This window comes from Neopsephotus bourkii, unplaced genomic scaffold (assembly GCF_033783945.1).
Source record: "Neopsephotus bourkii isolate Nb327-2 ecotype Australia unplaced genomic scaffold, CSIRO-AGI_Nbou_v1 NB_816, whole genome shotgun sequence".
Classification (NCBI taxonomy): Eukaryota; Metazoa; Chordata; class Aves; order Psittaciformes; family Psittacidae; genus Neopsephotus; species Neopsephotus bourkii.
Window position 1 is genome coordinate 122,065 of NW_026901312.1, and position 12,648 is coordinate 134,712.

At 39.1% G+C, this 12,648-nt stretch overlaps 1 protein-coding gene across 2 annotated transcripts in view; it reads right to left on the reverse strand.

Annotated features, from left to right (window-relative positions):
- PCSK5 (proprotein convertase subtilisin/kexin type 5) overlaps window positions 1-12,648 on the reverse strand; it is a 269,863-nt gene that overhangs the window by 121,731 nt on the left and 135,484 nt on the right. For both annotated transcript variants that reach the window (XM_061355628.1, XM_061355629.1), the window contains exon 8: window positions 6,917-7,129. In XM_061355628.1, the coding sequence (XP_061211612.1) occupies window positions 6,917-7,129 (213 nt within the window). The remainder of the gene's footprint in view (window positions 1-6,916; window positions 7,130-12,648) is intronic.

Sequence of the window (12,648 nt, forward strand, 5' to 3'; positions counted from 1 at the left end):
GCAACAATTGCTGAGCTATGAAAATGTTAATCAGACTGCCCAAGAGAAGTCCATGCCATATTTCTAGGGAGATGAATTATATTCACTTCTAAATCTTTTGAATTGACTGGATTTGATTGAAGACAATGACAATGTTTCTGGTACTGGCCTAGTTTAACCAACATGAAATCAGCAACCTAGGGCAAACACCCTGATGAAGGGCAGAGAAAAATGAAATTAATCACCACAATGTAATACCTGCCATATGCAGAAGTCCAACAGCTTTCAGAAGTCCACATACTTTTAAAAGAAAAAACTCTAGAACACTGCTATAGTTTTATAGAAGTAACTTGCTCTGAAGAATTAAGGAGATGCCATTTCTGTACAGTCATTATTAGGGCTGCATAACCTATCTTTCCATAGTTTCACTGATCGGGAGGTTAATGGCTAAGGTAAAAAAAAAGATTTCCCTTAGCACTCGCTGTTCATTCCCAAGCCTCTGCATTTCTTGCTATTTCATATTCTGTGACATGAGCTCTCTGAACTTACTGAACCATTATTTACCTTCTGGTATAGTTCTTCAAGATATGTTGATTTCTATAAAACTGTGTCCCTAGAAATGACATGGGTTTAATGAAAATCTACTGTTCCTTCTCATATCTTTTGTGTATCTGAATCTACTCAAAATTGAAGGTGGCAGGTTCTGTGTATCTTGATACACCGAACGTTTCTGAACAAGAACAGGGTTTTTTTGTGTTTTAAGAACTGGCAAGACATGTAGGGTTTTTTTTTTGGTTTTGTTTTAAGTTCTAATTAGAGTAGAACCTAGTTGGCAAGGCAGAAGTATATCTCAGGAGAGAAGGGACTCAGGAGATGAACTGGCATTTTTTATAAAACAAAGAAATAGGTGGAACATTAAGTTATTTTCAGAAGGTTAAGTGATGCAATGGGTTCATAAATTATGTTTGTGAGCGATTTTCATATGTAGATTCCTTAGTGCTTTAAGAAATAATTTGAAAAAGGAATTAAAAGGAAATGTGATGCATTTGTGCAACATGTCTGATAAATGAAAGGCCCCTATTGATAACTGTATTAGGTTGTGCTTAATCTGCCCTAGCTGCATGGTCTGCAGTTGAGGAAGCTATCTTCCAGCATTGTCCTACAGTATTCAAAACAGCAGAGAACAGAATAATAGAAAAAAATACCTTAACAACTGTGCATTAGCTAGAACTTCTGCACTCACTGTGTTCTGAGAGATAAGCTCTGTAAAGTATATCTCTATGGTCTTTACCTATTATTTGCCCTTGTCCCAGAGTGCGAGCTTCTACACCTACACCTGTGCTGGCACTTTGCAGCTGCTCTTACAAGCACCTAAAAGTAAACCTAACTCTTTTCTCTAAGAGTCTATATAAAAGGCATACACCCAGCTGCATCTGTGAAAGGCAGTTTGCACATTTTGGGCATGACAATACATCCAAAAGGTTGGAAATTCTGTTCCCAATAATGTGCTAACAGTACTACGATAAGATTTGGTAAAGCATGAAGTCAAGCACATTTGAAGGGAGAAGGAAATCATGCAAGATGATCATTGTGTGTTTAACTGTAACTGTTAGCTCAAGCTATTTCAGGCCAGAATCTGCTTCCATTTAGTTTTGCTCAAAGTCAGTAGATAAAAAAGCTCAAAAAAAGAGTTGTGCAGAAATTATGTTCTTATGCTATCATTGTACAAGACCGAAAAACCCTCCAGACTAGAAAACCTTTTAAAAGTATATGACAAAAAGTAAGAATGAGTTCACTTGATTTTGATTGTAAATCTCACACCACGTCACATCTTCCTCATTTACTGCAGTAGTATTTTTGCTTCCTATTCTGAATACAGGAGTCTCACTCCAACAAACCAAATCAGCATAAGCCTTGATCAAATACTGTTACTTTTTTCATGTTACAGCATGAACTTGACCTCTTCATAGCTAATTTGTGTACTGAATATATATTCATATGCATAATAGAATTTGGATATTTTAAATTTAATAATAATCTTTCTATTTTTCTTCTATAATTATTTTCCCCTTCAAACTTATCACAAGCTCTAAGCTTTTTGTGAAGAAATATGAAGAAAATCTGACTCGAAAGAGGCAGCAGTCTAAACAAAAAAGTGAGATACGATGCAGTGAAAAGGATGTGTGGTACAATAATGAAAATAAATACACATCTTTATTCTAGATTCTTGTAGCATTTTACAGCAGTTGAAAAACTTTGTCCTCCAAATTTTCAGTTATCTTTAGTTCAGTTCTTGGTTCAAGCAAGATTTCTTTCCAAGCTAAGTGAGGTTTGATAGGTCTTCAGTTGGAATGGATTTTAGTATACAAGTTGGAGAAGACAATAATGATACTATCATTATCGCTTTCAAAATCAGGCTATAAGCAAGACAGTCAACAGAGGCGACAGTAAAGTTCCTGCTTCCATATGTGTACATGTTGAAGGACTGCTTAATACTCAGTTTGAACTAGCCTCACAATTTCATGTAATTTCCCACTGGGCTGAAGCATAACAGAAGCATGTAGTTGTTACTCATTATGAGAGTTAACTGGTTTAAACGCAACACAGAAAGCTACTGACCGCATCTACTGCACAGTGTTTCGCTTTGTAACTGAAGGTGTTTGGAGGGGAAACATGCTTGCCTTGCTTTAAATACCAAGTAGTAAAACACCCTCAAGTAGGGTGTGTGTTTCAGAAATCAACTGATACTGAAATGCAGGAAAAATAGTCTTGGAGGGAATATTTATGGTCTGCTATTCAAGCATTTGAGATCAGTGCATCTTATCACACAGACAACATCGAAGTTGTTTTGCACAAAAGTAGTCAAGGATAACGTCTGGTAAACAAAGGATGAATGGATTTGGATTACTTCCTATGGATCCTTAGTACACTTATGTTTTTACCATTTGCTGTGCAAAATGATACACTGTGTAGGAATAATCTGAAATTGGCATATGCAGCTGGACTGCTCCCGAAAGGATGTAGGATCTGATTAGTAAAAGCAATCAGGGCTTGCAGAATTGATGGATTTCAATTAAAATTTATTTTTACTTTTCTCCAGTAGCCTGTGCGAGATCTCCAATGGAGACATTGAGGATGTTTTTAAAGAGGCATATTTCTATTTTTTTCAATAATGTTTATGTAAGATCTCTGCATTATTTCCCTAATTATGAGATAATGTATGTTTATGCTATATATATGATAATTAATCTCTCCTTTGTAAAGTATACCTTCAAAAATCTTACAGTAAAGTAAAAAACTCTACGTATTAGCACAGTGCACAAATTCTGGAAGTGATAGGTACTATACTTCAGTAACACAAAAAAAAGTTTCAGAAGGAAGTCTCTTAACAATAAAGGTGAGATCACCTCCACATGTTTTTTATGCTAGTTTAATTCATAATGGAGTGACGTGTAAGAAATAAACAATCAAAATCAAATTAAGTTGCTGTTACTTTTTGTCATGTAACTCAGAACAAACTTCAGTAGCATATGGGAATCTGCAATACCGTAGTACAGAAATACCGACACCAATACCTATATACATCTTGAAATAGTAACTCTGCATTCCGTAAAAGCAGAATGTCCGTGTTAACTGAAAAGAATGGAAGACAAAAAGACAATCATAAAGAAAACTACAGCTATCAAAAAACCAGAGGGATGCACAAAGGTTAAACCAGCTGACTAGAAAACTACAAATAAAGACTGAGAAACATACAGATATTTTAACAGATTTTTGTAAAAATGAGCAAGGATATGCTGGTCAATAAAAAAAAGTATTGACAGGTGAAAGAAGCAATAACTAACTAGCTAACAATAAATAAATAAAAGTGAAGAAAATACGAAGTGGATAGCAAGGAATAAAAATTAGAAGATGGAAGGTGCACAAAGGTGGCAAGGAAGGACAAAGGTGAAATGTTGAAGCTTACAAGATTAGAACAAGGTGTAAGGATGTTTCATTTTGAAGAATATCAGAAGCAAAATAATCCCAAAGCAATATTGTTCTAATTGTCCAGAAATAACTGAATAGTTAATAGCATTGTACAGTAAATGGTTATTTCACTGAATGCTCCTTTTTGGAAAAAAAATTCAGAGCACAGAAAGATAATAAATCATCTTCCTATTTATAGCTATTTTAAATAACAAGTTTAAATCAGAAAGTTTGGAAGCACGAAAGACTTCTACAAGAGCTGGAAAGGGAACATGTCAGACTGTACTGTTGATTTTAGCTAGTCTTTGAACACTGGAGAAGTTCCAGAAGACTGAAAAAAAACCCCATGCAGTGTCAATATTTTGAAAGGGTAAGCAGCATTGCCCTAATAATTTCATCAATTTGCCAAGCTTTTATCTAGTGTAAAATAACTTATACAAGATTTAAACTAATTATGAATACATTAATTAACTAGTATTATATTTATTGGTGGACAACATAAACTGCTGGAAAAGAGCTTGCCAAAGTGCTGCAAATTATTTTTCTGGCCACCACTTTGTTGAAAGTAGCATAATTAGGATTCTACAAGACACATAATATGATACTGAACATTAAAAAATTAAAATTATTTAAAAGATTAAAAGCTTACTCAACAATATATAGATTTAAAATAGAATAATTATGAAGGTCTCAAAAGCTAAGCATATATAAGAAATCAGACACGTACTTAGAAGCAGAGAAATCATGTATGTGCTTACAGCACATATAAAAAACGAGACTCTAATCGGGCCTTACACAATTTGGTCCTTGGTCTTAGTATGACTTAAGCTTTTATCAAAGACCTGGAAGAAAACTCAAGAACCCTGAATGTTGTACTTAGAGAAACTTCGGAGAAAGAAGAAGTGATGATGAGGGCTGGTCTGGATAGAGTATTAAACCAGTAGACCCAGTGGTAAATGATTCAGTAAAGAGACTGTAACTGCCTTCGTATCTGCCCTTGGGCCACTAATTCTGAAACAGAGAAGCAACAGCTCTGAGAGCTGACTGGACATCATACAATGATGAACACATTACATGGCTGTAAAGCTGGCAAGTCTCAGGCTTAATGTATAAAGAAGGGGTAACTGAGCTGGCACTCAAGGATACACATTTTCTTGTGCATTTGGCACTGACACTGCTACTACCTGGTGTGTGCAGTTTGGGTACTCCAAGCTCATAAAATGGAAGGAAACATGCCTTTTACAGAGTGATAGAAGCAGTTTACCTTTATCCATCAAAAGGGATTAACTGTTCAGGCTACATGGCTACAGTGAAAGACATTAGACAACTAGAGTGCTTCTCATACTAGCAGTAAAATCTGTGACACAACCAAATGGCTAGAAATTGAAGCTAGAGGAGCTCAGATAGCAAACGAGAAGTTTTTTTAACAGCAATAGGTAATTAAAATCACTTGCCCTAAATTTAAGTGGATTTTTTGTCACTGGAAACTTTCTAAACAGGATTGTCTTTATGAAAATTATTGTCGAGTTGACAGCAACTGCTGGATTTGAAGGACTCAGGGAGGCCCACAGACTTGCCTAAGCAAGAGGCCAGGCTGGCAAACAACAGTCATGTCTGCTCACCTTATATTGTATTAGCCTCACTTAAACATGAAGTTAGCAAAAGTGTTTTAAAGGACAGCAGAGAGGATTTAATTACAGAAGTGAGGACTGCTAGGAGACACAGTAATTTATTGTCTTTATTATTATTTATCAGGGAGAATAAGAAACATGCCAGGAAGACAGATAAGGTTTCAGTCGGGAAAAGCAAGTTAAGAACAGAAAAATTACTGGAAATGAGAAGTACCTCAGAACAAGTTTAAAACAAAAATTAGATCATCTGAAAATAGGGACGAACCCAAGAAGGGATGGCCAGCATCCCAGAATCCTGAAAACAAGGCAGACAGTATTAAAAAAAACATAGCTGTAAGAATTTTTAACTCCTCACCATTGCCAAGAGAGGTATCTGCTAAGAGCCAGAAAGAAAGTTATGTTAGATGTGTGTTTACAGAAACATCTAGGGGAAAAAAAAATCCTTAAATTTTCTGATCAGGAAGAACATACGATCTGTAAGTTATACACTGGAATAAATAAGCAGGGAAGTGGACAACATTAGCAAACCTGATTAAACCTAGTAAAAGGGTTCAAAAGCAGTAATACTGAATACTGGAAAGTATATTGAATTCACTTAATTTGAAAAAGCAGATATAGCAAACAAATATTAATGGTATCAATAGATTATCAAACAGAATTGTAACAATTTGTTAGCGTCCAGAGAAGATGAGAAGGTAACGGAAAATGGATGCTGGCTGTTTTGGAATGAGATGAGGAATAATACAGGAAAGGTAACTTCTGAGCTAAATCTTGGTTACAATACATCAGCTAGTCAGCAATCTGAGTGATAATGGAGTACCTTTGAATGTAAGAGAGGAATGATGCTGGATCAAAGTAAATCTGAAAAAATATAGAGGTACATAGGAAAACTGATAATACCATGCATGTAAAATATGAAAACCATTGATAAATGGATTAAAAACAAGAGGAGACTATGTTCTCAGGCCTACTGATGGGTTACAAGGTATTTGTAATGAAGGAAATCTGTTTCGATAGCAGTGGCAATAGGATCTTTGAAAGCATCGCTCCGAACTGGCAGCAGCAAGGTGAGTGGAAAAACCTGCTACAAATATGGTGTACCTGCATTGCATTAGGCTGCAACATGAAAAGGCACACATGCTTGTTTCTAAGAGCAGTATACTGGTCCCAGCTGAGTAACACACTGGGGCTTAATGAACTTGTCCACAGATGATCTTTTCCTGAAGCTATTCATTAATTAGTATAAATGAGTTGTCTTCCTCTCCCTTTTCCAAAGTCACTATGCCAACACAAACTCAGACAAATTAAAAAAAAAAAAAAAAAAATTTAAACCATACAATTTTCCTGTCATAGGATTCTCCACTGCTGTATGTTGTCGCTAGTGTGGATGCACATTCTTCCAGATACCATGGCTTCTTCCCACTTTCAGCTGTACTGCTTATGGAGATAGTATAGATGCTGTTGGTGTAGCCATCACAGGAGCAGTGGTCACGACTCCTTCCACCATTGCCAGATGCCCAAACGAAGACTGAACCTAAGCCTCTTCGTCCCTGTATGGAAACAGCACAAAAGATTTGATTAATAATTCTTTTCCCCTTCATCTGCTTAACAAACAGGTCTTTTCCCCAAAAAAGACATCTGATGACAGAAAGACAACAAAAGAAACTAGCTCAATATGAAGAACCTGAAATGAAAACAGGATTTAGAAGAGTACAGACTCAGACATCAGAAAAATTCAGAAAATGAGTGGTATGAACATAGCTTTAGAAACAGCTTTAAAACAGTGTCTGTTTGTTGCTCTGCATCTATGCTACCCAGCCATACCAAGAAAGAGATGTTGAAGACTCAGAAGTATTAAAATATCATACTGGGTTGGAAAAGGAAAAGAAATATCATACTTGAAATTAAATCCCTTTGTAATGCATTATACCTTTTATTAATTAAGGTGCCCTCAGCTGTCTCTCCTTGGGTTGCCTTGTGGCACTAAGTATAGTCTGGGTAACATTATACACTGTGAACCAGAACATTATTGTTTCACAGACAGTGTAAATCACAGAATTAAAGAATACCTGGTGGAAAGGGACCCAGATCATCTAGTCCAACCCATCTTGTCCATTATGAATGCTATATGCACAACACAATATATAAACAAAAATGAACAAAAAGAATAGATTCTTATAAATCTATCCTAATGAAGCACTAAAGCATTAGTTCAACATGACATTTTAAACATATGTCTAGCTGGGAAAGTTACTTCAGCATATTCATAATTTCAAATGAAGACTTAAAACAGGTAATCTCACCTTGATTTTTTCTTAATGCACCAAAGTTTATATATAGCCTCCAAATGAATCAAAACATTTTTGGTGGGTTTAGTACTCTGAAATAGGCATTGATATGAAAACTGAAGATGATCAGTTACCTGTATTACTGATATATGGGAATTAAGAGTTACTGACATACGGGTAATTAGACTTTTCCTTATTTATATTTACATATTTCATGCCAGTGAATGAAATTAAGATTCATGCAACTATATGATCTGCATTAATTAGCAGCACTCTCTATCTGGAAGCATATTACAGGAAGCACTGTTCAGATAGAAAGGTTCACCAAACAGCTAAATTTAACTTAGATTAAACCACATTGTGCCATGGTTTCTGACATGACATTCTCTCCAAGCATGGGACGTCCCTTTCAGTCATAATTATGCTAACAAAGAGTCTCATTTATACCTCATTTGCTTGCAACTCATCATGTATGTATGATAAATTAACGTTACAATACATGATACACCATTTTCTGCACATGAATTAATTGCTTGGCCATGAAGGGAGTTTGTGTGTTTGTGTTTTTTTTTTTCTAAACAGACTGCAACTGTGTACCACAAAAAACATAAAGACAGCTGCTGGACATCTACCAGGTCAACCTAAACAATTAGCAACACAAATTCATTTAATCCAGATGCTCAGAGGAATTTCACTAGGGCTTTTTGAGCTGAGCATAACCGAACATACACCAACATAAGACAAAAAACCCTTCACAGTTCACAACCCAGCCTCGAGTTTTCGAACACTGATGAATTTCATTTTGTGAGTTTTATAAAAGCGTACTACCTGGAGAGACTCTTCAGCATAGCAAGTTATATATCAGATTCTCGCAGCTAGTGTTCATATAAGGTTATGTCCCCAAAATGCAACTTCTCATTAAAAAAACATTTCAAGCAAAGAAAAAAAATCCCAGGGTGCCAAGTAAAATATATTATGATATCCACGTTCTCCAGAGAAAATCAGTCTGACCAGCTGGGAAGTATAAATATTTCAACTTCTTTTACTTCCTTTAGCTGATCTTAGCTACTACACTAACAAAAAGACGCAAAATAGTAACATTTCTTTTTGTTTTAAAGACAATCTATATGAAGCTTTAAAAGTATCCTTCCCCACTTTACAAACTCTCACCAAATCAAACCCCCCTTTCTGTTTGGGGTTCTTGTCCTGCCTGCTTTTCTCAGCCAGCAGGGTCTGATTTGGAGCTTCCCAAAGCCAGTAGTTTCGGATGGGTTTTGCAATTTCATGGAGCTGGAACTGGTCTGTGAACCAATTTTCTTTCATTTTATCATCCGGTTATGTCCCTTTGCAGAACTTTACTTCTTACCCATCATTCTGAAAATGTATGATGAGAGAGATTAAAGGAAGGGTAAATGGAAAGATTATTTCGTGCCTATTCACTGATTTATTATCCCAGCACGTAAGGGAGACAGAAATTAGAGCCCTCTCCTGTATTGTGGACAATGGGATGGAGGATCACGCAAAAGATATGCTGATTCACTACTTTCTGATGTGCTCCTGTTTGACTTTTACTGGTTTTGGCTTGGTTTCATCCTATCATCTCTTGCAGTTAGATCATGGTTCCCAGCAGTATCACAGAATCACAGAATCCCAAGGGTTGGAAGGGACCTCAAGAGATCATCTGGTCCAACCCCCCTGCAAGAGCAGGGTAACCTAGAGTACCTCACACAGGAACTTGTCCAGGCAGGCCTTGAATATCTCCAACGTAGGAGACTCCACAACCCCCCTGGGCAACCTGTTCCAGTGCTCTGTCACTCTCACAGTAAAGAAGTTTTTCCTGATGTTCACATGGAACCTCCTGTGCTCCAGTTCACACCCATTGCCCCTTGTCCTATCACTGGACATCACTGAAGAAAACCTAGCTCCATCATCCTGACACTCACCCTTTACATATTTGTAAATATTGATGAGGTCACCCGTCAGTCTCCTCTCCTCCAAGCTAAAGAGACCCAGCTCCATCAGCCTTTCCTCGTAAGGGAGATGTTCCACTCCCTCAATCATCTTTGTGGCTCTGCGCTGGACTCTTTCAAGCAGTTCCCTGTCCTTCTTGATCTGAGGGGCCCAGAACTGGACACAATATTCCAGATGCGGCCTCACCAAGGCAGAGTAGAGGGGGAGGAGAACCTCTCTTGACCTACTAACCACACCCTTTCTAATACACCCTAGGATGCCATTGACTTCTTGGCCACAAGGGCACATTGCTGGCTTATGGTCATCCTCCTATCCACCAGGACCCCCAGGTCTCTTTCCCCTTCACTACTTTCCAGCAGGTCAACCCCCAACCTGTACTGATACATGGGGCCGTTCTTCCCCAGATGCAAGACTCTACACTTGCCCTTGTTGAATTTCATCAAGTTTCCCCCCGCTCAACTCTCCAGCCTGTCCAGGTCTTGCTGAATGGCAACACAGCCTTCTGGTGTGTCAGCCACTCCTTCCAGTTCAGCATCATCAGCGAACTTGCTGACGATACACTCAGTTCCCTCATCCAGGTTGTTGATGAAAATATTAAACAGCACTGGTCCCAGCACCGACCCCTGAGGTACTCCACTAGTCACAGGCCTCGAGCTAGATTCTGCCCCATTGACCACAACTCTCTGCCTTCTTCCCTTCAACCAGCTCTTGATCCACCTCACTACCTGATCATCAAGCCCACACTTCCTTAGCTTATCTATGAGGATGCTGTGGGAGACAGTATCAAATGCCCTACTGAAATCAAGAAAAACCACATAAACTGCTCTACCATCATCCATCCACCTAGTTACTTCCTCACAGAAGACTATAAGGTTGGTCAAACACGACTTCCCCCCAAAACCATGTTGGCTGCTCTTAGTGACCCCCTCATCCGATATGTCTAGAGATGATGTCAAGAATAAGTTATTCCATCACCTTTTCGGGGATGGAGGTAAGGCTGACTGGTCTATAATTACCTAGGTCTTCCTTCTTACCTTTCTTATAGACTGGCATGACACTTGCCATCCTCCAATCCTCAGGCACCTCTCCAGTTTCCCACAACATACCAAAGATGACGGAGAGTGGCCGAGCAATGATCTCTGCCAGCTCCATCAGCACCCGTGGGTGCATTCCATCCAGATCCATAGATTTATAGATGTCCAGATTGCTTAACTGATCCCTAACCCAATCCTCATCTACCAAAGCAAACTCCTCCTTTGTCCTGAATCCTTATGGGGCTACAGGAATCTTCAGCCTCCGGGGAGAGTCTACAGGAGTAAAGACAGAGGCAAAGAAGGCATTCAGCACCTCTGCCTTCTTTATATCCTCTGTCTCCAGGGCACGCACCTCGTTCAACAGTGGGCCTATATTGCCTCTTGTGTTAGTTTTATCCCCTATGTATTTGAAAAAGCCCTTTCTATTGTCCTTAACCTGACATGCAAGATTAAGTTCCAAGGAGGCCTTAGCTATCATAATTGCCTCCCTACATCCTCTAACAACTGTCCTATATTCCTCCCAAGTGGTCAGCCCCTCCTTCCATAATCCATAGATTCTCTTTTCCACATGAGTTTGCCCAGCAATTCCTTCTTTAACCTTGCTGGTCTCCTAGCTCTCTTGATTTCCTCCCCTCTGGGACACTCTGATCCTGAGCTTGGAAGAAGTGGTCCTTAAATGCTGACCAGCTATCTTGAGCCCCTTTACCACCTAATACCCTTTCCCATGAAACTTCTCTTAGCAATTGATTGAAGAGGCCAAAGTTGGCCCTTCGGAAATCCAGAATTGTGGCCTTGCTAGGTATGCTATCCCTCCCACACAGGATCCTAAACTCCACCATCTCATGATCACTGCAGCCAAGGCTGCCATTGACCATCACCACTTCAACCAGACCCTCCTTGTTGGTGAGTACTAGATCCAGCAGCGCTCCTCTCCTACTTGGTTTGTCCGCCATTTGCATTAAGGAGTTATCATCAGTGCACTGGAGGAACCTCCTAGAATGTGAATGATTAGCTGTGTAAGTCTTCCAGCAAATATCAGGGTAGTTAAAATCCCCCTGTCGTGGTTTAACCCCAACCAGACAGCTTTCACTCACTCTCCCCCTTCTTGCCCTCCCCCTACTCCTGGAGGGACGGAGAGGAGAATCATAAAGAATGCAACTGCCACAGGCTGAGATAAGAACAGTTTAGTAACTAAGGTACAACACAAATCACTACTGCGACCACCAATAAGAATAATGATAAAGGAAATAGAAAGGGAAGAGAATACAACACCCCATCACCAGGCGACCGGTAACTTGCCCCCCCCAGCTCGATCAAGCACCGACCGGTACCTCCTCCAACCCTGCAGTCCACTTAGGCCTTTCGGGTAACTCCCAGTTACCTCCTGGGCATGACGTGCTGTGGTATGGAATACCTCTTTGCTCAGTTTGGGTCAGGTGTCCTGTCTCTGCTTCCTCCCGTCTTCCCCTCCTCCCTGGCAGAGCATGAGACTCACAAAGTCCTTGGCCAAACCAAAACATCATTTTTATCAGCTCTGTTCCCAGCCCAAAAGTCAAAACACAGCACTGCACCAGCTACCAAGAAAGAGACAAACGACTGCTACTGCTAAACCCAGGACATTATCCACCCCTTATTCCATACCATTCACGTCATGCTCAGATCATACATTTTCAATATACCATCACTCTTATCTAAGTGCACTCTCATCTTAGTGCATGGGCCAGTCCCTATAAAGCTGCTGAATCCATCTGGTCCATGATGTCAGGCTCCATCTCT